The sequence below is a fragment of the Mytilus galloprovincialis genome, chromosome 10 (genome assembly GCF_965363235.1).
Source record: "Mytilus galloprovincialis chromosome 10, xbMytGall1.hap1.1, whole genome shotgun sequence".
In the NCBI taxonomy this organism is placed as follows: domain Eukaryota; kingdom Metazoa; phylum Mollusca; class Bivalvia; order Mytilida; family Mytilidae; genus Mytilus; species Mytilus galloprovincialis.
Genome location: NC_134847.1, coordinates 53,398,207 through 53,424,314, shown reverse-complemented (window position 1 = coordinate 53,424,314; position 26,108 = coordinate 53,398,207). Strand labels below are relative to the sequence as shown.

Here is a 26,108-nt window from a genome sequence, read left to right as displayed (position 1 = left end):
TGACTCTGGGTGGACCGGTATCATGTATTGATTGCAATTCCTGTACTATCATTATCGATTTATCCGTACTTAGCGTATTGTACATTACTCGGGGTATGATGCATTGGTTGGTGTGAACTGTTACTTGTAAGAATGATTTAGTCTTTCAGAAATACATATTAACATAAAATTCTAAATTAATGATCAATTAAAAAAAAGTAAAAAAAAAAGAGAAATGAAAATTTGATAGAACCACGTTGTTGAAACTGATACACATGTGAGCATGAGCGCAGGTGCGAGATTTAATTTTGCATCCCATTTCTTCAAAAATGTGAACATTATCATAGATACCTTTATCTAAACTTTTATTTCAAGTATTTTCAAGAAGAATAATGTGGAAAGAACTACATAAACTGAATAGACAACTTTGACAGCGTACACAGAGTTTTGTGTCCATCTTTGGTCCGTGTTTTACCTTTGACAAGTCAACATCCGGTTATAGGAAAAATGCTTTTTGCAAAAAAGAAAGAACAGTTCTGACAGCGTGATATTGTATTAATAAAGAGTTAAAGGCAGATTTTAGTTCACTTATTTTTAACATTTCGTATGTGGACTGTCAATTTAACAATTTACGTTTCAGTGTCGATTATTCAGGCATTGTGATGATGCCAACATTTTAACGATGATTGCCTTTGTGACTAAGTCTTACATGATTGAAATTTGAATCAGAAGAAAATAGCAAGCTGACTCAAACATTTGTTGGAAGTTCGGGCTACCAGGTTTGATTTGCTGGGCTAGCAGTTCTATCAACAGGACTAGTAAATCCTGCTACCAACTAAGTCCTGGGCTAGTGAGCTGTAACTTAATTTTTTAACCCCTGTACAAAGTAAATAAAAATGCTGGGTTGGTGTTTATAAAAGAATACCATGTCACCCTTATGCTTAAATTGATTTAAAAATATTTAATTTTATATTTTGCAGCAGGGAAAAGATACGAACAGCAGCGATGGAAGCAAGCAAGACTCCTCAGAATCAGAAGATGAGATGTTTTCTAAAATGGATAAGAGGGACTCTGGGATACCAAAGTTTATTAAAGGAACAACATGGCCTCTAGATACTAGTGTAGAGGTTGGGTTTCTTAAAGATTAGTCTCTTTTTTGCTCAATTGACAAAAAAAAATCCTGATAAATAACTTAGTTATTTTAGATTAGATTGGCTGAAATATTGTTTTTAACGAAAATTAAGTAAGAGGAAAACACTTTAAGGTAGACAGAATTAATAATTATTTTTTTGGATAACTTTAAATTTAAAAATAGTCAGTAATTACCCATTCCTGGTAAAAAATTGTGATCTGCATAATTTGATCTAACTTTTTCTTTGAAATTTGTGTGCAATAGCACCATTGGTTATGTTTATATTGACAAATATTTGATTAAAAAAAATTGAATTGAATTTGTCAACAGGCCAAACGTATGAAGGCCCTATGTAAATATTATTGTTGTAATGATTTGCATATCTTACAATACTTATTTATAACTTTACTTCAGGTTACAGTAAATTATGACGCAGCGAAAGAGATACGATCGGTGAAGAAGGAATTTTATCCACTTCTTTATCACATGACTAGAGCAGATCCTCGTCAGATGTCCAACAATATATGTAGATCAAAAGTACTCCTGTCTTATGTAAAAGCAAGGTAAGTTACCATCCTCTGATAAAATGTAGGTCATGATTACAACTTGAATTAAAGATTAGCTCTGTAAAAATGTAGGCCATGACTACAACTTGAATCAAAATTTGCATTTTCTGATAAAATGTAGGCCTTGACTACAACTTGGATCAAAGTAACCATCTTCTGATAAAATATAGGTCATGATTATAACTTGAATCAAACTTAACATCTTCTGATAAATATAGGTCACTACTACAACTTGAATCAAAGTGAACATCCTCTGTTAAAATGTAGGTCTTCATTACAACTTTAATTGAAGTTGGCATCCTCTGTTAAAATGAAGGTCATGATTACAACTTGAATCAAAGTTAGCATTCTTTGTTAAAATGTAGGTCATGATTACAACTTGAATCAAAGTCAGCATTCTCTGTTAAAATGTAGGTCATGATTACAACTTGAATCAAAGTTAGCATTCTCTGTTAAAATGTAGGTCATGATTACAACTTGAATCAAAGTCAGCATTCTCTGTTAAAATGTAGGTCATGATTACAACTTGAATCAAATTTAGCATTCTCAGTTAAAATGTAGGTCATAATTACAACTTGAATCAAATTTATCATCCTTTGATAAAATGTAGGTCATGACAACAACTTGAATTAAAGTCAGCATCCTCTGTTAAGATGTAGGTCACTACTACAATTTGAATCAAAGTGTGCATCCTCAGTTAAAATGTAGGCCATGATTACAACTTGTATCAAAGTTAACAACCTCTGATCAAATGTAGGTCATGATTACAACTTGAATCAAAGTTACCATCCTTTGATAAAATGTAGGTCATGATTACAACTTCAGTCAACGTTACCATTCTCAGATAAAATGTAGGTCATGCATGATTACAACTTGAATTAAATTTATCATCCTTTGATAAAATGTAGGTCATGACAAAAACTTGAATTAAAGTCAGCATCCTCTGTTAAGATGTAGGTCACTACTACAATTTGAATCAAAGTGTGCATCCTCAGTTAAAATGTAGGTCATGATTACAACTTGAATCAAAGTTGAGAACCTCTGATCGAATGTAGGTCATGATTACAGCTTTAATCAAAGTAACCATCCTCTGTTAAAATGTAGGTCATGATTACAACTTGAATGAACGTTACTATCATCTGTTAAATGTAGGTCATGATTACAACTTGAGTCAAAGTTAACATCCGTTATCATTAAGGGAAACAATTAACACATTGACTTGTAAGATATCCTGTTGTTATATCGACCGTTCAGTAAGAGGCATGTTGTATTTTAGCTAGTAATTAAAAGGTTTCTTTCTACATGCATAGTAGATACACATATTCTATTAGAGATATATATGTTTTGTTTTATCTTTAGAGTTGAACAAGATGAGAGAAGCAAGGACAGGAACAGAACAAGGCATTTGATATCACAGAAGGAAATCAGGTAATATATATTGAGACATATTATTTAGAATATTTCATAAATATTTCTACAACCTGGCTACGGTACGGGAGATGCCACAGGTAACACAAATGCAAATGTTGAAATAGATGAACATATATAGCTTTAATTAAGTTGTTTGCAAGTTTATTAAAATTGTGATGTAGCATATATCTGTTTTTACACAGCATAATTGCATGTATTGAGGTAATTTTGTTAAAACCACTAAAATGAAAACCATTCCTGATTATTAAAAAAAGATATAAGTCTCTTAAAGGAGTGAAATTAGTTTTGGGCTTTTAAGGTACAAAAATAAAATATGAATGAAATAAAGTAATCAGTAAGGGTTCAAAGAAATAACCTGAAGAGGACATCATAGTTCTCTTACTATAAAGAATGCATGTTTTTTTTCCAGGTGTATAATAAGACTTTTTTTTTGTGTCAGATGCCTAAAAATTCTATTCAAAACATCAAATTGTTAGAAATTTCTTTTGATATAAGGCTCTACAGGGTAAAAGGAATGTGATATTTAATTATGATCTCAGTAAGTATTTTTCTATGCTAATTTTTTCTTTCTGTTCTTCTATGCATGGTTGAATCTACAGTGATTCTAAGAAGTGGTAAGTTAAATGTTGTAGAATAAATGTTCTAATTGTATGCTTGAAGTATATCATTGTTGTACTGTTTAGCACATATATTAGTCTATCACTAGGCATCAACATTTATGCTTATTTGATTCCTTGAGGGAATTAAAATCTGCTAATAACCAAAATATTTTATCCAAACTTGAGTGATAAGGATTGTTGATACTATAAACCAAGGCTTCCAAAACGGTCATATATTCCGGACAACTGTATAATGTCCGGTAAAAGTCCGGCTGGGAAAAGCATGAAACGGTCTTTTACTTTTTATATATCAAGGCTTTTTCGGTCATTTTTACATAATTCACGATCTTTTTGACCCAATATTTTGCCTTTAACAGCCACACATTTCCGGTCATAAAAGTGACATGATGATTAATTACTATCAAAACAACCCCTACTTCAATACTTTCTAATTTTTATCAAGGCTAATTAGTTGTTGGACAGCTGAAATCGGTGAACCCTGAAATCTACCTGTTCAGGTGACAGGTAAACTATTTTCAGTACCGGACATCGTATAAATTGATCAGTCTGTTAAGAATCATTTTTTAACATTTCAGCGGTTCGTATCTAATTGATTTAGTCTAACAGATTAAAATTATAAGAAATACATTTATAAACATGATTTGATGAAAAATTTAAAAAGGTTTTAAATGAAAAATCGTCAGAACTACGTAGTATGAACTAGAACACATGTGCGCATGTGCACAGGTGGGAAGTTTAATTATGCATCCTACATTTCTTAAAAAATGCTAAAATTATCATTGAAACCTGTATCTAAAATTCATTTGAAGTATTTTGTTCAAGAAATAACGTGGAAAGAGCTTCTTCACTCAGTCATGCTTTGAAACAAAACGTACACAGATTTTACGTATGCGTATATGGTCCATGTTTTACCATTGTCATGTCAACATCCGGTTTAAAAAGGAAAGTAAAGTTTTTGACAACATCATTTTGCACAAATAAAGAGTCTAAGGCAGATATGAGCACGCTGATGTGCACACTTTGAATGATGCACTGTCAATTTAACAGTTTACATCAGAACATCAAATTCATATCAAAGTAAAGTTTAATAACGTTTTTTTTTAATCTAAATGTCAATCATTGGGATGGCCATCTGATTACTATAATTTATTTAAATTGCCTTTTGTGACTTAGTCTTAGGGATTAAAATCGGGATCAGATATAAAATGTCCAGCTGGCTCAAATATTTTTTGGAAGCCCTGCTATAAACCAACTTATTATATACTTAGAAGTAAATACAGATAAATTGTATGTGTAATACAATCAATGGCAAGCGTGCTGTATCAGCCACCCGTGATGATATCGATATCAGCATGGTTGCAAAAGCTTTATCACACCTTTAATCTGTATGACGTCACGTCATCGATTGCAGTCACTGTTGCAAAGGCTTTATGTTATCAAATCCCTAAGCTGTATGACGTCATGTCAACCCTATAATCTGTATGACTTCATTTCAAATCTCCTTATCTGTATGACGTCATGTTGCATAAAAAAACATCTACTTGAGGTATATGTATATAATAAAGTGTATATGATATGACTTTTTCAATATCACACACCGTATCAACCCTCAACCAATATAATCCCTCGAGCAGAGCTTTTGGGATTATATTGGTGTCTCGGGTTGATACGGATGCGATATTGAAAAAGCCATATGATATTCTCTATTTATCTTCGCCGATTCTTTTTTTCTAGCTTGTTTGTCCTTGCTAGTCCACTTCACGGTTATTTAATTTCAAAAATATTTGATCTATTTGAATAGGAAAGATCAAAGTTTTACATATTCATGATATTCACTCACTGTGATTTATTTTCTAATTGTTTTTTTTTCTCACAAAAATAAATTGCTTGTTGGCTTGTTATGTACAAGAAAGAAATTTAAACATATTGAAATTTAATAAAAATAATTTTACTCTTGATTTCTTTTGAAATGGACAAATTAATTTTCTTTTACACACAAAAAAACTTTCAGTGTCCACCCTCTAGATTAAAAATATTGTAACTTTATGTGAGAATAATTGGAAAATTAGAAATAAAAAAAAATGAACTGAAGTTGTGAGTTGTGATTGAACCCTGCTCGTGGAGGTGCACTTGACTACAACCTTAATTGACTAGGATTGTCAGTTCTATCAAAGGTCACTGGTTTTCTCAAGGCACTCCGGCATCCTCCACTAAAATAAAATTTCTGATATACATCAATTCTGCAATCTATTTTTCGGTTTCAACTATTCCTATATGTTCTATATTAGAAATTGGCTGTAAAAGTTTGAATACATCTACAGAATATATAACACTATTTCAGCACTGCAGTTTTCTTTTAGGGATCTATGTTTCTTTATATACTAGTGATCTTTCATTATCGACTCCTAGGAGTTCATATTAAGAATTGAACAATGGACAATCAGTGCGTGAATTTTTCTTGCTACCTGATTGGAAGATATTACGAGACGTGAATAATCAAAGTTTATTGATTGGTTAGGACAATCCAAACCTAGTTAATGTCCTTCAATCCTGTAGAGTATCAGATTTGTCCTCTCTATTTTAGCAATTAGATTTTGCCTGGTCATTAATCATGCATGTTCATGATATTGGTACACAGGTAACTTTTATCTATAAATAGTCGAATCTTTTGGAGTTTCGTAAACAACAACGTTAAACGATATATACTACTTCATAATGTGTGACCTCACGTGTGTGGTAAAATTTATTGATTGATGCACGTGGCTATTCTAGTAAATGAATTGATCTACAAAGCGAGAGCACTTTCCATTTTCATCAGCTAAGAGTGGACTAGCCCTTTTTGAAAGGCTTATGCTTGTCACATCACTTCTCTTATACATTATATATACAGTAGATTCCGGTTATTTGCATAGCCTATTTGTCAGACAAAATTATGCAATAAAGCGGAGTATGCTTATATCCGAAATGCCAAATGACAGAGTCAAAATTTAACATCGATACTATCATAGAACAGATCAGTAAAAAAAGAAATCCCTGAAGAAAGATGAACGTCTGTAATCCACATACAATATACTGAATGTTGATTTATTCTAATAAAAATTTTATGTCTACTCTAGTGTCATATGCGTTATTTTATTTTGTTTCTTTAAATAAAGATTATAAACACATTTAGTTTTAGTTTATTTGCATTCAGACTTTCCTTTACCTGGGATACGAAAATAAACTGTTCTAAAAATAGATTTGTTTCTATGACCCATATGTACAATGTACATTGTTAGGCTTTGATTAAAATAAACTTTTAAACAATACTTCACAGTTTATAATAATTTTAACAATAGATGTGTAATGTATAGGAAAATGGTGGTCACTGGGGTAAATTAAACTAAAATTTGCATTTGAATCCAGTTGTGATATGTAAAGCTTGCTTTACAGCTTCAGGCTTATTGTATGTTGAGATCAGGTTCTCTAAAATATAAAATTAATTCGAAATTAGGGATAATTTTTTCTGGTAAAAAAAAAAAGTCTAAAACATTTTTTTCTTCAAACTCATTCAACCAAAATGTTATGAGATGTACTTCAAGGTTACAAGTGACAAATACTAGTATATTTATTCTACAGATAGTTTCTAACACTTGAATATTTCATACTCACGGTTTTATTACAGATATCAAATAACATCTAATCGTCTATTGCTTAAATGATGCTAATCACATATATACATGGTGTGTGTAGTGTAGTAACGATTTTCTCTGGTCATAGATATTATTTTTTCACAATTTAAATTAATAACTTTGTTTTAAATTTTGATAAATATTGAGTGAAAGTTTAATCAATAGAAATTAAAATTTATTGTGGTCATATTTTTATCATCCTTCAAGAAAAATCTTGTGTGAGTGAAAAAAAAATTATTTAAGAAAAACCTCAAACCTCAATATTTTCTGTTCATTTTTATGGTATTTAAACTTTAATATGACACATTGAAATTGAATAATACTTTTAAAATGTATTCTTTATAAACCTCCAATTATTTCAGCTATGTTGAAGAAAATAGATCATATTGCCAATCTTTAGGTGTAAGGTAACAGTTGTTTTGATTATGTGAATAAAACAAACCTTTTCAGATTTGTATTAAAAGGTTTAAATGAGAAAAAAATGTTCTGAATTCATACTGTTCAATACAAATTTTAAAGCACCCTATTCTTTTTGCATGTAAACCAGTACTATAATGACTGGAAAGAGACACAACTGGTGTCCAATTATAAATTTATATTTAGTTTTTGTCTTGCCTTGATGGAGTCAAAAAGGGAGGCATATGTATGCTGTTTCCTGCGTTGGCGACAGCGTCAACAATGTTTTAGTTTGTTATTAGGTCTAGTTTATGGTGAACCACAAGTGGTAGGTCAATCATATTTGGTATGCAGTTGTATAAGCATTGGCACATCTCATTTCCATGGGAGATTATTTGGCCCTGCCCCCTCAGTCATGGTCTATTGACTTTGAAACTTTTGCTTATTTTACATGTATTAGTTTGTGATTATGTCAGTTTATGGGGAACACAAGTGGTAGGGCATTGATATTTGGTATGCAGTTGTATAATATAAAAAAGAAGATGTGGTATGATTGCCAATGAGACAACTGTCCACAAGAAACCAAAATAACACAGACATTAACAACTATAGGTCACCGTATGGCCTTCAAAAATGAACAAAGCCCATACTGCATAGTCAGCTATAAAAGGCCCTGATAAGACAATGTAAAACAATTCAAACGAGAAAACTAACGGCCTTATTTATATAAAAAAAAAAAAAAAAATTGAACGAAAAACAAATATATAACACATAAAGAAACGACAACCACTGAATTACAGGCTCCTGACTTGGGACAGGCACATACATAAATAATGTGGCGGGGTTAAAAAGCATTGACATATCTCATTTCCATAGAAATAATTTGGCTCCGCCCCTTTAGTCATGGTCTATTGACTTTGAAAATTTTGCTAAGTAATCATGTATTAGTTTTTGAGTAGGTCAGTTCAAGGTGAACCATTGGTAATAGGCCAATGCTAATTAGTATTCAGTTGTATAAGCATTGGCGCATCTCATTTCCATGGAGAATATTTGGCCTCGCCCCTAAGTCATGGTCTAATGACTTTGGAACTTATCTTAGTTTACATGTATTAGTTTGTGATTAGATCAGTTTAAGATGAACTGCTAATGTTAAGTCAATGATATTTGGTGTGCAAATTTATTTGCATTTGCAAGTATTGTTTCCATGGAGATTATAAAGCCCCACCCCCTTTTCATGGTTCATTGATTTTAAAACTTTTACATAGTTTACAAGTTAATGTTTTTATTTAGGTTTGGGAAAGACTTATAAAAAGTCAATGGTGTTTGGTATGCATTTGTATTAGCATTGGCACATCTCATTTACATGGAGATTGTTTAGCCATGTAACTCAGTCATGGTTCATTGACTTTGAATATTTACATAACTTGTGTAAGATGATAAAGTATTGCTATTTTGATTTCAACAATTGCATAATCAAAATTACAAAAAGGCGAGACATATCTCTGTGATAACAGTTTATTTTCAAGAGTGTCTGAAAAGGGACCAAATGGGAGACAACTCTTACAAGACTTTTGACATGCTTATACCTGTACTAAAAAATTTATATTATAATTTATAAGTATAAAATGACTTTGAACAATGTTATACTAATATTTTATTTACATTTCTAGGTCATTAGGTGTAGAGCAAAGACCAGATTCACCTATGAAACTACGTAAAACATTTACTTCAGCAGCAGTAGCATCATCAATCACAGGTTAGAATAAAATGAGTTCCAGGGCAAACATTACTGAGAGCAACCAAGCAAAAAAAGATAGTACATAGTTGTCATCTTTGTGTCATGATACATCCAAAGTCATGCAAATGTAAAGCAGAAACTAACTCTACATAGAAGGATATATATATATATATATATATATATATATATATATATAAGTCTATAAAAAGGACCAACCAGCAAATTAACTATGTACCGTATCGTCTAGAATAGACAATACTATGCAGATAAGGAAAAAATTATATCAGTCTAAAAATTTGCACAACGGTACTGATATAAGATGTTATTATACGAAAATGTTGTTATTAAATTGTGTTGACAAATATTTCGGCTCAACAAATGGCCTTCGTCAGTGTCAAAAGTTTTAACAATACTGATATTAGGTGTAAAATTAGATCAGTAATAATACAGGTAAGTTTTGGTCTATTGATTTAAATCCAAAATCCTGAATCTCATAATATAAACAAAACACTATAATTCAATATAAGTGACTGTATATATTAACATTAAAAAATGATTGAAAACAAAACTGCTAGTATTTTTTATTGATGCCGTTTGGATGATGTACATTTAGTTCCTTTATCCAAAAGCTTTCCCAAACCTGTCGCTGGGCATCACTCCAGTGAATGTTCTGTTCAATCACTAGCATTTTCATGCGATTAAAGTCATCAAGTTTGTAACCCAACTGTCTGAAATGCTGAGAAAGTGGGAGAAGTGGCTTCTTAGAGATATCACTCCTAAAAAATGAGTGAAAAACAAAAATTTTAGTATTTCTTATTGATGCCATTTGGATGATGTACATTTAGTTCTTTTATCCATAAGCTTTTTAATGTTAATATAAACAGTCACATATATTGAATTATAGTGTATAGGGGGGTTTCAATTAGTGGAGGGTCAAAAAAGGGGCCCAAATAAGCAATTTTCTTGTTTTCAATCAATAACTTGAAATTATACCACAAGTTTCCATACTGCAAAGGGATGGTTATGGGGGGTTATGGCTCAAATCATTAAGCCATTAGGGGCAAAAAAGGCGGAAAACAAGGGTTTTTCTGTTTAAAGGACAATTTAGACAATTTAAAAGCAGTGTAAGGGAGATAATGCAATTAAAATTTAAGGAATACTGTTATATAATATATGTTTGATTACTTGGTTACCTACTTATACTGCTGGTTTTCAAAAGTTTAAAGAAGAAATGTTCAATTGCACAGTATTGTGCAATAGCTTTGTTAGATCTTTGACCACATTTATAATGTGACCAAAACCTATATTATGTCAAAAATTTGATCACCATCCAAATGCAGACAGTATCAAGCTTGAATATTGTGACCAAATTTGCCCAAACTGTTCAGGGTTCAACCACTGCGGTTGTATAAAGCTGCGCCCTGCGGAGCACCTGGTTGTGGATTTCTTGGGTACAGGTGAAATTTTCCAAATTTCCTAATGGTATGTATGCAGACATTGCCAAATTCACTAAATTAAATTTTGCCGAATATGCAAATTTTCCTCAATCCTCAAAAATTGGTATCCACGAAAATAAGTAATCCACAGTATGCACTTAAAATTTATGAATTAGTACAGTACCAGAAACTGGTTCATAACTCATGTATAGGTAAGTTTTCTTTCTCCTGCAGATCTCACAGATGCAAAGACTGAGGTTTTAAAATTATTAGCAAGAGCATCTTTAAAAAGACAAGATTTTGCCAAATTGTTAGTATGGATACAAAAGTTAAAACTGTGTGGCAAGGAAGGACATGGGAGATGGGGTGGTAAGTCAATAAATATACAATATTATGTCAATGTCAGAAAAATATAAACTTTTTTGTATGAGGCTGAGAAACTGGGGAAGGGCGAGGTTCTGGTCAAAACCTGTGAACAATCAATAAGTTAACGTAATCGGTTACTGTTTTGCTTCAATGATTTCTGATTGTCATGTCAGACAGTCAAAATTGCAAGATCATAGACCAAAGGTGGCAATTTGAATAAAATATACCAGATCATGGAAAAGTAATGAAAAACATAAACTGACCTGAACAAGTCGGATTGATTTCATCTCATCTATAAACATATATAGAAGTCAAAACAGGAATAAACTAATTAAAGTCTTGAGTTCTAACTGTCATCTGTTAGTATTGGGGGGAAAATGCACAAACAGTAAGAAATTTACTCCCAACTTACCAGAAATACATGATAGATTTTAATTTTTATTCATTTTTAGCTCACCGGGCCCAAGTGAGCTTTTTTCATCACTTGGCGGTCAGCGTCTGTCAGGGTCCGTCGTCATTAACTTTTACAAAAATCTTCTCCTCTGAAACTACTGGGCCCAATTTAACCAAACTTAGCCACAATCATTATAAGGGTATCTAGTTTAAAAAGTGTGTGCGGTGACCGAGCAACCAACCAAGATGGCTGCCATGGCTAAAAATAGAACATAGGAGTTAAATGTAGATTTTGGCTTATAACTCTGAAACCAAAGCATTTAGAGCAAATCTAAGGGGTTAAATTGTTCATCTAGTCAATATCTATCTGCCCTGAAATTTTCAGATGAATTTGACAACTGGTTGTTGGGTTGCTGCCCCCATAATATTACAACCTTGGATTATTTTGAGTGAAAATATAGGTCTGGCAGAAATGTGATGGGTCTGGCAAAACTTGGTACCCTGTAGGCCACATTTCATTATGTCTGACAGGGAAAAAAAACTGTTTGCATCTCTGCATGAATCCATCTGTGTTTCCTTTGTTTAATATGCACATAGAGTAATAGACCAAGATGAGTGACACTATTTTTGGAACATGAGCTAAATTTACCAGTAAAGGAGTCGTTCATTATCAGAATGATATTTTAATTATAAGTATAAAGTCATACAGATCTACAAAAAGATCAATTTTCAGGAAAATTTGTTAATTGATAAATGTTAATTGATAAAAAAAATTATATAATTTATTTATTCATTGTAGAAGTTTATGTAAAAGACACAACCTTAGATTCTACAGATGCATACAGATACAGTAGCTCAGATAGTGAAGGTGAGGAAAAGCCGTCCAAATCTGATGGAGGACGTGTAAAACAGGTCAGAAGGGGAGGTGTCGGGAAAGGTAGAGGTGGAAGAAGAGGAACAAATAATAAAAATAGATCACCACGTTCGGGAGATAAAGGAAACACACCTACCGGTAGTGTTAGAAATTGGAAAGTAGCATTGAGGCAGAACACTCCTCAAAGACGCAGCCAATCACCAGAACTGGTGCAAGAACAGAAGGTTCAGAAAAAAATGTGCCAAACCCCTGAGCAAGTTCAATACACATCACTAATAAAATCTCCATCAGTATCGCTAGCAGGTAGTAAGAAAGCATTAAGTTCACCTCCAGCAAGTAATAAAACTTGGAAATTTAGCACGTATGAACTAAAAGGAAAGACTTTGTGCAAAAAAGAATCAGAAAAGAAAAAAAGCATTGACAAAAAGAAGGATTCAATTTCACCTTGTTCTATACCCATAGTCGATGTTATGTCTGTACTTGATAAAAAAGAAATATCAGTACTTGATAAAAGAATCAAAGATAAACACAAACCTCAAGATCCAAAATCTCATTACTCAGGTAGAGGGCAATCTCGCAGACGACATCTGTCTCATAAGGAGGGGAAAAGTGTGAAATCTAGAACAAGTGATGAAGATGATGAGGATGAACTCATTCCACATAAAAAACATAGACAATCAACTGATCCAGAAGTGCCTATACCAGTTTGTTTATATCGAGCTGATGAAAACGAAAACTTGTCGTCACCAGTTGTTGAAATTGACAATGTTGAAAATGGTGTATGTGTTCCCTATGAAGACAGGTTTGTGCAAAAGGCAGAGGAGGAGCAAAGACTACTGAATGAATCATTACAAACTACTGGTTTAAATGTTGATATCATACCAGGTCATTTGAGTACTAGTGCTTTAGGCATACAACTGAACATGCCAACATTTGGTATGCCAATTGGTGCTTCAAATATTCAGTCTACCAAAGTACCAACTTCTAGTGCTGGGAGACCTCAGTTTAATGCTGGACAATTGAGTCCATTGTTTCCCCTTTCTAATATAGCACAGGGAACTAGTTGTATGAGATCTCCTCCACCTCCCTATACTATTAGCAGTAGTGTTCGTCGTGTACCGCCACCTCAGTACAACAGGGTACCATTCTCATCATCATATAACTCAATCACATCAACATTGCCACCACAAAATGCAACACTAATAAATACCTCCTCTTCCACTGCCACTTCAGATTCATCCAGGTTAGAACAGCTCGAACAAAATTTAGGCTCATCTAGGCCAGCGACAGATATTTCAACCATGATTGATTCATACAGTCAAAACAATTCACAACTTACAGACACAACGCCATATCCAAATGTCCAAGAGGCAATGCCAGCTCAATCAAATACATGTATGTCAAAAACTCATTCAAACGAACCTACGTCTCAAAATACTCAAGAAAGGATTAAAGTAAAAGAAGAAAATACTTCAGGATTTTCAGGAAAAAATGTGATTACGACAGGACTTAGTATTAATGATGGCATAACTATGAATTTTTCAAACCAGTCAATGGCACCATTTGGCGATTCATCTTTTGGACAACATGAGCCTACTTCTTCAACAAACGATAATGATATCAATAAAAATTCAGTCAAACAAGAAGCATCAATGGATTATGTTGTTGTTAAGAATGAAGAACCAGTATTTATATCATTAGATAGTGACGAAGATGATGAAAATGAGGCTGCGAACACATCTAATAATGCAAAGAAAAATACAACTAATATAGATGATCAAAAGGAGGCTGATCCTATCATTGTCATTGATGATTAGATTTTTTGTAAACATTATATAGACTATTATACATATAAAATGTACACATTTATATTACATACTGAGGATATAAAAAATAATGATACATGTACCAATTTTTAAGTTTTAGAAGTTGTTGCTGTTTAAAGAATATTTTAATTGTTAATAGTTTAATTATTTACTGTGATGCAATCAATTAAAAGAAAGTCTTACCTGATATATCAGGTATTATTTCTGTTTGTGATATATGTGCTGGAATATTGAAATTCCAAATACTTGGTGAATAAGACAGAAAAGTTTTCTGTTGTCTTTTAGATGTTTGAAATGTATTGGTGGTTGGGGCTTGAATCTACTTTAGCCTAAAGACAAATAAAAGATGTATGGTTAAAGTTCCATGGGTTTGGCATCTGAAAAAGTGTGTTTAAAGACACCATGTACATTTTATCTAGAACAGTCCTTGGGTCCTATATGCCTTTTTACTTGGGTGGAACACCAGTGTATTAACATGCACATGTTCGATATACTGGCATCTGAAAAAGTGTGTTTAAAGACACCATGTACATTTTATCTAGAACAGTCCTTGGGTCCTATATGCCTTTTTACTTGGTCGGAACACCAGTGTATTAACATGCACATGTTCGATATACTGGCATCTGAAAAAGTGTGGTTAAAGACACCATGTACATTTTATCTAGAACAGTCCTTGGGTCCTATATGCCTTTTTACTTGGGTGGAACACCAGTGTATTAACATGCACATGTTCGATATACAGGTAAATACTCCATATACAACAAATATGTTATTGCTAATCAGGTATTCCCAGACAAAGAATTGAGTGTTTTAAAATGTACACTTTTGTATGGTGGTTACTTATTCAGGTTTTACAGCACACCAAATCTCCCATTGTATTACAATCAGGGATACTTTATTTCATGGTTTAAAACTAATTTTGCTTATTACCAGCCTATAATTTATATATATAAAACATTGGTATGTTGTTTAGCTCCATTGATGATTAACCTTTACAAATCAAAGTCCTTGGAATTTTGCATACCAGAAGAAACAATATTCCACAGTATTTGTTCACTTAGAAACAAAGGACGAGGTTCACTTATGGCCCAAATGGCATAAAAAATCAACTTTATCATAAAACACCAAAAAGTTCACAAATGGGTTCATAAATAGGTCTAGTTCAAAAGTCTTAATGCTCAATAAATCAGTTCCTTCCATAAAAGTACATAATACATTCCAAATTAGGCCCATTTTGAACATTTTGTCAAATTTTGATGATTTTGGGCAATTTTCAGACCTAAAAGCTTTAAGAAAAATTTGGCCGCCACCTACGATCCAAAATGTTTTGTAAAAGATTCCCAATGTGATATAGAATTCATCAATATAAAAACTTTTTGGATCGTGGATGGCGGCCAAGGTTAATTATGCCAAAAACTGTTAAAACTTTTGACAAATTTGACCAAAAATGACCTAAAATACAAATAATGCATATTTAAGGGGTCAAAGCTCCAAAAAAGTTAAAGGAAGGGGCCAAAAAAGTATATTTTAGTCTTAATAGTCTTATCATAAGTATTTATATTTGAAATTTGTTATCGTTTGGCCCAATTAAAAAAACATTAAAAATTTAGGGGCGATTTTAACCCTTTGTGCACCTTCTCCTTTGGACGTGTTAATGCAAGAGGTTTAACCATTAAGAATATCATTTGGTAGAAGATTTTCCAATTCCAGTAGAAATAAGAGGGACATTTAATTTTCATCAGTATTAATGTTAAGATTGTACTAGTTGTCAGATGAGTTATACATGCACATGGATAGAGTTGGTTAGTAAACCTATATGTATATTTCTTTCTAGGTATGTTAAATAAAAAGGGTTTCTTTAACTACTCTTGTGCTTTTGAAATTATGTTGAAAACATCTGTTATATAGTTGTTGTTGTTTTTTTTGCACATATATTATATGTTATTTTTTATTTCCTTGAATGATTTCTTGTCTGAAGTTTTGAAAACAATTGAAATATTGAAATTACATTGTACTTTTAAACTTTGATTCATCTTTTTTAATCATAACTGGTGTCCGAATGATTCTGTTGAAATAAAGAGAAATGCATGTGTGCCTGTGATGTTATTTTAAAGTTACAACTGTACTGTGAACTGCTATATATTTTTATAAAATAGTAATTAATTGTAAAACATATAAAAAAGTATAATAGAGATGAGTGAAGAAGAGTCTTGTATTGAAATCCATTGTTAATAGATGACCTAATGGATAGAAATGTTGAGTGGACTTATTTTCAGGTGTGACCTAGGCCTTCAACATAAAATGTTCAAAACGAGCTTTGCATATATCATGTATATTGTAGAAACATTAATTTTTCTGTGGCTTGGTTTTGTCTTTAAATATCATTCCTTGTGGACTATTGTTTTAGTGATTTGCACTATGTGAAAGTATTATTCCATGTACCGGTAGTTTACAATTACTGAATTAGGTGAGCTTTAATTGTTGTGGATATTGAAAGTAATGTGCTAAAGGATATTTTTTTCATAATAGTGAATGTCTCATTTGCACAAAAATAGTAACTACTTGAATTCTTGTACTAAATTACATTAACTGTGAATTAAGAATTTTATGTGATTATTTCAGCAGTATAGATCCTTTTGATCTGTATTGTACCTTTTGTTTGCACAAATCTAAATATGAGGTTGAACTACCAATTTGAAAATGATTTTCATCTTGTATTTTTGCATTATTTTATGACTTTATAGTATGTCATCTCTACTGTAGCATTGAGAACTGTCAAAATGTTTGTGTTTTTAGGATACATTATACAATTATGTATCCAATGTATTTTCAGTCTGACTTTCCTTGTTCTAATTTTTATACGCCTGTCAAAATTTTGACGGGATGTATTATGGTATACAAATGTCTGGCGTCCGGCGTAAACATGTCGCACTGTAACTTGAGAACGACTTATCCAAATTTCATGAAACTTAATATTGTTGTTTCTTATGATGGTCAAATGATCTGTATACTTTTTGATGAAAATAAGATTAAAACTTTTTGAGTTATGGGACTTTGTTACTAAAACAGGGGTGTGTTTTTTTTCCATGTTGCGTCGTATCTCAAAAACAATTTATGATAATTGATTAAAACTTTACACACTTCTCAGTTATATTCATCTCAATATATGTATACTTTTTGGTGATGTTTCAAAATTTTATATTTGAGTTATTAAGTATTTTGTAAAAAAAAAGGGGGAGTATTTTTTACATGTCGCGCCGTTTCTCATAAACGATTTATGATTATTGCTTAAAACTTTGCACACTTCTTAGTTATATTAATCTAAAGATCTGTATACTTTTTGGTTTTGATTCAAAATTTTATTTCAGATATATTGAGTTTTTTGTAAAAAAAGGGGAGGATTTTCACATGTCGCACTGTATTTTAAAAACAATTTATGATTATTGCTTAAATGACAGGCGTATCATGCGCTCATGACGCAGCTGTTTATTTGTTAAAGTATGTAAAGTGTGTATATTAATTGAATGTGTTTCTATAGCAGAAAATGTGGGGCCTTTTGAATTTAGCAACTACAGTATATAACTTTATTCATTTCAAATCAAATATTATATGAAAGCTTTACAATCTCATTTAAACTTCTTGTTTCACTTCAAGTCATTTCAAGGGAAGAGGTGAAGAACAAGAGAGCTAACTTGACTCTTTTAAGAATTTGTTTTATTATATTCTAATTCTAATCCAAAACCAAATGCTTTATATTTTCAAGCATTTGCCCAATTTCTTAGAAATTGCCTTATTTGCTTGTAAACATTCCTTTCCAAAAAACTGTAAATTCAGAAATTATTAGGAGGTTTTTATTATTGCGAAAAATGCGACAGAGTAGTAAATGCAATAATTTAAACTCGCATTTTGAAATATATCATATGAATTAAACAGGATTTTTCTCAAAATCGTAAAAATTTAAAAATCGCATTTAAGTCTAAAATGACAAAATCACAAAAATGTACGCAATAATTTTTGAATTTACAGTATCAGATTTTTTCATGTTCTAGGTTTGGGTACCTTCTTTTCCTTGCCTCAGTTAATGTTTTGTTCTCAGGAATTACTTGCATTTATTATTAATTTTGGCAGAGAAAATTTACACTTATTTGATGATTCCAAGAGTGAAATTTGAAATTATGTTAATATTTAGATCTTTCAATTCTAACAGATACTTTTTTTATATGATTAGCACCACATTTCACCATTATGGTCATTCATAAGGCTTAAATTAAAATATTGTTTGTTTGCAGTTTACCGACCGACCCTTGAAAATCCTCCCGACTGTGAAAATTTTATTGCTTTAAATTTGGAGAAATTTTTTTTAATACTTCTATTGACGCGATCCGGAACTTTGGGTCCTTTCCGGAAATGATTTAAAGTCTGGGTCAATTACGCATTTCAAGTTCGGTTTTTCTTAGCTTCCCGTCAAGCGTTCATGTGACCATTTAATGATAAAGCACATGGAAATTGTTTACAGGTATCCATGAAGTCACGGAGGAGTACTTTACGCAGTCGTCTCATGTCAATTTTAAGACAAATAACAAACAAAAAAGTTTATTAGTAAACTGTTTATACAGATTCAGGCACATGTAATGATGTGTGATGATATCATTGACGATGATGCAGCGGATATTCATAACTGACACGATAACCATTCTGTCTCAAACAAATCGGGTACAGAATCTGTGGAGCCTGACTTTATGGAACCAATTTCAGTGGTTAAATAATTCGACAGCAGCTTGAAGTATGGCATATTTTCTACAAATCGTTGTGAAGACGACAAAGATGAAACCACTCCTCCGTGACCTAAATCTTCATGGATATCTGTAAACACGCCTGTACGGAGAAATGGGCTCATTTGAAATGTTAATGGATATAGATCATGCCAAATCAATAAGAAGCAACCCTAACTACACAAAGATGTAGAGAAAATGAATGGTTAGCTTGAAAAATAAATATACTCTCTCTATATTAAATCTATCTTCGATTGCAATGAGTATGCTCCTTTAGAATAAGGGGGCTGCCCCACTCATTGCAATTATTCTCTTTCTTACAATATAAAATATACCCAAACTGTGTGGCCTGTGTGAATTCAATTAAAACATGTACTTAGGAGCTATGCTGCCATTTTTTTTTATGCATTAAAAACATTTGGGTACAGACCATTTACTTTTAATGGGGTGCTATGGATTTCACCCCAAACTTCAGATTCTTTGGTTTTCATTAAAGCCTGGCAAAAATATAACCTTATCACATATAATTAAATATTGTTAGAAACATGAAAACAGTCGAATGTCTTAATACTTTTTTTTGAAGTTGCCTTTTTTTCAATTGAGGAAGATTCAATGGTTATTTTTTTTTATTAAAAATACACTCTTTAAAACATTGTCTTATAAATCTTTAATATCTACATTTTTCTGATGAAAATACTCTACTCATGAAAACATTCTAGTCAAGAAGCATACATGTCTGAATATATTTCTTTAAAACAGTTCTAGTCATAATGACATTCTTTGTTTATAAGTGTTCCAGTATTTAATAATTATACCATATTTTATGTCATAAATTGGATAATGACACTATGTTAAAGTTTCAGTTTTGGTTAAAAAGTTTTTTATCTGAAAATGACTGTTCATTTGATGTTGGTTTTCAGCATGTCCAGTGTTTGTTGTTTTAAAATGTTTTTTTTTCTTCACCAGAAACTTGGTTTAGTGTAACTGCTTGTTTAAACTGTATTTTGGCTGATAAAATAAAATATTTTTCCTACCTACCGACCCTTCAGTCTGAAGGTACAGTCGGAAAACTGCAAAATGACTGTTCATTTGATGTTGGTTTTCAGCATGTCCAGTGTTTGTTGTTTTAAAATGTTTTTTTTTCTTCACAAGAAACTTGGTTTAGTGTAACTGCTTATTTAAACTGTATTTTGGCTGATAAAATAAAATATTTTTCCTACCTACCGACCCTTCAGTCTGAAGGTACAGTCGGAAAACTGCAAACAAACATATTTTTAAGGTTGGCCTAATTCAGCTTTAAAAGTTTATGTATAGATTTTGTTCTTACTTTTAAGTTTTTAAAGAACTTTTATGTTTATAAGCATATTACATGTACTCCTTCGATTAATTTTAATGGTCAGTATTCTATATATTATATTATAAATATACAACTCGTCTAAACATCAACCCAACAATGTTAGATCTGTAAATTTGCTTTAAATATATATATATATACATGTATATAAATAGTGTTAAGCAATTAGGTAGTTTTTAATGATATAATTTACAGTGTTCTCCCCAGGATCTTTTAGCATCATGGTAATGTGATGCTATAATCTTAAATGTGACGCTATCTGAAGAGGTTTTCTTATAGATTATGTTCTGGATGTGATGCTATAATTTTTAGAAACCAGAAGGTTTTTCGATTTCCCCTGTTTACCAGGATGCTAAATGAAATATCTGGGGGAAAGCACTGATATAAATATAGCATTAAGCAATTTAGGTTATTTTTTTATATGATAACATTTTTTAGCTCACCTGGCCCGAAGGGCCAAGTGAGCTTTTCTCATCACTTGGCGTCCGTCGTCTGTCGTCCGTTGTAGTCATCCGTCGTCGTCGTCCATCGTCGTCGTCGTTAACATTTTACATTTTGAACTTCTTCTAGAGAACCACTGAATGGAATAAAACCAAACATGGCATGAATGTTCCTTATGAGGTGCTGACCAAGTGTTGTTACTTTGTAGCCGATCCATCATCCAAGATGGCCGCCAGTGGGGGACTTAGTTTAACATAGGACCCTATGGGAAATGCATACAAATGACTTCTTCTAGAGGATCACTGAATGGAATGAAACCAAACATGGCATGAATGTTCCTTATGGGGTGCTGACCAAGTGTTGTTACTTTGTAGCCGATCCATCATCCAATATGGCCGCCAACGGGGGGACTTAGTTTAACATAGGACCCTATGGGAAATGCATACAAATGACTTCTTCTAGAGGATCACTGAATGGAATGAAACCAAACATGGCATGAATGTTCCTTATGAGGTGCTGACCAAGTGTTATTACTTTGTAGCCGATCCATCATCCAAGATGGCCGCCAGCGGGGGACTTAGTTTAACATAGGACCCTATGGGAAATGCATACAAATGACTTCTTTTAGAGAACCACTGAATGGAATGAAACCAAACATGGCATGAATGTTCCTTATGATGTGCTGACCAAGTGTTGTTACTTTGTAGCCGATCCATCATCCAAGATGGCCGCCAGCAGGGGACTTAGTTTAACATTTGACCCTATGGGAAATGCATACAAATGACTTCTTTTAGAGAACCACTGAATGGAATGAAACCAAACCTAGTACGAATGTGCCTTATTAGGTGCTGAGCAAGTGTTGTTACTTTGTAGCCGATCCATCATCCAAGATGGCCACCAGCGGGGGAGTTAGTTTTACATAGGGCCCTAAGGGAAATACATACAAATGTCTTCTTTTAGAGAACCACTGAATGGAATGAAGTCAGACTAGCATGAATGTTCCTTATGAGATGCTGACTAAGTGTTGTTACTTTGTAGCTGATCCAACATCCAAGATGGCCACCAGCAGGGGACTTGGTTTAACATATGACCCTATGGGAGATACATACAAATGTCCTCTTTTAGAGAACAACTGAAACTGAATGGAATGAAACCAAACATAGCATGAATGTTCCTAATGAGATGCTGTCCAAGTGTTGTTACTTTCTCGCCAATCCAACATCCAAGATGGTTGCCAGTGGGGGGACTTAGTTTAACATAGGACGCTATGGGAAATACATACAAATTTCTTCTTTTAGAGATCCACTGAATTGAATGAAACCAAACATAGCATAAATGTTCCTTTCCTAATGAGGTTCTGGCCAAGTGTTGTTACTTTGTAGCCAAATTTTATCTTTTTTTATATGAATTCAAAAACCCAGGTAGATTCAGGTGAGAGATACAGGCTCTTGAGAGCCTCTAGTTTTTAAGTATCTTGAAAGGGAATTTACTGCCACCTTTTAATCTTCAATAAAACTGCACCTGATAACCGATAAGCTGCAGTATTTCTTTGTAGAGCCAGTTATGAATTGTTGCCAAGAACAAAATTTTGTTGCATTATTTGTTTTACCTAAAAAATATGCATAATAAAGCATTTTCAATCCATGATTTAGTTGATTAATAACTACTGTAAATTCAGAAATAATTGCCTACATTTATTATTGCATTTGGTTATTTTGGACTAAAATGCGAATTTAATTTTGCGGTATTGAGAAAAATCCTGTAATTCATATAAAAATTTCAAAATATGAGTTTAAATTATTGCAAACATAACCCCATCGCTTTTTTCACAATAATAAAAACATCGTAATAATTTTTGAACTTACAGGAATTGGATTTAATAGTTGCATCATTAATATTTGCACGTCCCAATTAAAAAAAAATATATAGGGGATTTGAATGATCGCAAATGAGACAACTATCCACCAGAAACCAAACTTAATCTTAAATCAAAAAAAAAAAATGATGACAGAATGAGGTATAAATGTCTTCAATTTGCCTCTATCAACTGCTGTATTTACTGTATAAATATATATGATATACAATCACCGACTATATAACACTTATAATCTCAAAAATTTGTAATGAAATGTACACACATTCTCTTAGTTTAAACAATATTTATTCAGATAAATCAACATTAAACATATTATACAATGAAATAATATTAGGGATTCAGAAACACATTCTCTTCTGAAATCAGTTGCACTTTTTCACCCTCAGGATTGAAAGAACTAACATTTGGAAACATAACAATTGTACTCACCTAAAGTAAGAAGATTTTTTAAGGGTAAACCTTTATTAAAGGAAGTTTAAAAATACTTTAAAAATAATAGCATTGCACAAATTTGATATTATACAATAACAAATGTATAATTACCTTCTTATGAGCGTATGAGATACATTGACATGTAAAAAATATATTGACCGAGGACAAATTGTTTTGACTCTTGATAGAATGAAGATGTGGTACTAGTGCCAATGAAACAACTCTACATCTAAGTCACAATTTGTAAAGGTAAACCATTATAGGTCAAAGTGCGATCTTCAACAAGGAGCTTTATTATAAAACGCCCCAAAAATGACAAGTGTAAAACCATTCAAACAGGAAAACCAATGGTCTAATCGATATAAAAACTGAAAAACAAGAAACACTTAAACCCCATCAACAAATGACAACTACTGAACATTAGGTTCCTGACTTAGGAAAGGTGCAAAAAAATGCAAGGGGATTAAATGTTATAAAAGGTATCAACCTTCAACCTTACCTTAAACAATAGTGTAACACCAAAACATAGAGACACACTATAAAATATCAATTGAAATGGCTGAACTCACTCAAGACATAAACCACAATTTTTTTTTGCAGTTGTATAAGAACAAGTGAATATACACTTAATGAATAAATTTGATCTATGTCACAATGTAAATACAAAATCAATAAAATAATGGATGTGATCTTAAGCCCACAAGTTTTTTCTTTTAATTAGTATTAATGCTTTGTTGCTTAGCCACATGTACCTATTTTTAAGTCTTGTAAAAGGTAAGCCACATTACTTTGTCTCTGGTGACAATTCCCATGATAAGTTGTCTGCACTTTTTACCTTATGCCTGTAGATATAGAGCTGGGGTTTGACTTATAAGTGAGTTAAATTATAAATCAGGGCTTGTGGAACATTTAACACTTACAGATCAGTTGAGATTATTTGTTGTGTCCCAAAACATCTTTCATAATTAGGGCCCCGCCAAAGGCGGGTCGCCCTATAGTGATCAGTCTGTCCGTCCGTCCGTCCGTCCGTCCGTCTGTCCGTCCGTAACACTTTGTGTCCGCTCCATATCTAGAGAACCATTATGATTTCATACTTTATACTTTACATGTTTATTAACCACCACCAGAGGGCGTGTCATGATGTATGTACAACTTCCTAGGTCAAAGGTCAAGGTAAAAAAACTTTGGTTTCAGTTGACAACCCTGTGTCCTGTGGTGAAGATCGTGTCCGCTCTATATCTTGAGAACCGTTATGATTTCAAAGTTTATACTTGACATGTATATGAACCAACACCAGAGGGTGTGTCATAATTTATGAACGACTGCCTAGGGCAAAGTTCAAGGTCAAAAACTTTGGTTTCAGTTGACAACCCCATGTCCTATGGTAAAGATCGTGTCCGCTCTATATCTTGAGAACCGTTATCATTTCAAAGTTTATACTTGACATGTTTATAAACCAACACCAAAGGGTGTGTCATAATTTATTTACAACTTCCTAGGTCAAAGGTCAAGGTCAAAAACTGATTTCAGTTGACAAACCCATGTCTTATGGTAAAGATACAATTTTTTAATGCACATTATTCACAGCTGGGCCCACAGAGATGGCTCCCATCTCAATGATATCTAGTTTCTATTTGAGAACTTTCCTTGGACGTGTATCCAACTTAATATAACAATTCACATAATTAGAGGAAGATCCCAATAGATTTTGGGGTAAGCATCCTTCAGGTCACAAACACAGGAACTAACCAGATGCTCCGCAGGGCCAAGCTTTATACAACTGCATATGTCAAAACCCTGAACAGTTGGGCAAGTATGGACACAACATTCAAGCTTGATACAGCTCTGAATTTGGATTGTGATTAAATAGTTGACACAGAATAGGTTTCTGATACAGAATGAATGTGGTCTAAGAACTTAAATAATTTAAATTGGACATTACCTATTATGGTCCTATATCCAAAATCTAAATACATGGTTAGATTCAGCATATCAAAGAACCCCAAGAATTCAATTTTTGATGAAATCAAATAAAGTTCAATTTTGGACTCTTTAGAACTCAATGTGGACCAATTTGATAAAGGGCCCAAATATCAAAAATGTAAATACATGGTTAGATCCAGCATATCAAAGAACCCCATATATTCAATTTTTGTCCAAATCGAACAAAGCTTAATTTTGGACCCCGATTTGGACCAACTTGAAAACTAGGCTCAAAATCAAAAATCTAAGTAACTAGATTAATTTTGGACCCTTAGAACCTTAATGTAGACCAATTTGAAAACGGGACCAATAATTAAGAATCTAAATACAGAGTTAGATTCAGCAAATCAAATAACCCAAAAAATTAAATTTTTGATGAAATCAAACAAAGTTTAATTTTGAACCCTTTTGGCCCTCAATTCCTAAACTGTAAACCTTCCTTTTGTGGTCATAAACCTTGTGTTTAAATTTCATAGATTTCTATTAACTTTTACTGAAGTTATTGTGCGAAAACCAAGAAAAATGCTTATTTGTGCCCCTTTTTGGCCCCTAATTCCTAAACTGTTGGGACCAAAACCACCAAAATTAATCCCAACCTTCCTTTAGTGGTTATAAACCTTGTCTTAAAATTTTATTTATTTCTATTTACTTATACTGAAATTATTATTCGGAAATCATCCGTCTTCGGACGACGCTTATGACGACGAAGACGATGACGACAACGTGATACCAATATAAAACCCAAATTTTTTTTAATTTTTGCGTTCGTATAAAATAAACTTGTTAATGCAGAAAATACATGAGGGAGGCGGATTTCAACAT

The 26,108-nt window shown here is 32.5% G+C and overlaps 1 protein-coding gene across 1 annotated transcript in view; it reads left to right on the top strand.

Annotated features, from left to right (window-relative positions):
- Window positions 1-22,639, top strand: part of LOC143047832 (uncharacterized) — a 69,841-nt gene extending 47,202 nt beyond the window's left edge. The window contains exons 14-20 of the mRNA XM_076221113.1: window positions 960-1,106; window positions 1,526-1,674; window positions 3,037-3,105; window positions 3,708-3,722; window positions 9,466-9,551; window positions 11,204-11,338; window positions 12,528-22,639. Coding sequence (XP_076077228.1) covers window positions 960-1,106; window positions 1,526-1,674; window positions 3,037-3,105; window positions 3,708-3,722; window positions 9,466-9,551; window positions 11,204-11,338; window positions 12,528-14,419 — 2,493 coding nt within the window. The 3' untranslated portion in view covers window positions 14,420-22,639. The remainder of the gene's footprint in view (window positions 1-959; window positions 1,107-1,525; window positions 1,675-3,036; window positions 3,106-3,707; window positions 3,723-9,465; window positions 9,552-11,203; window positions 11,339-12,527) is intronic.
- Window positions 22,640-26,108: the final 3,469 nt, after the last annotated feature.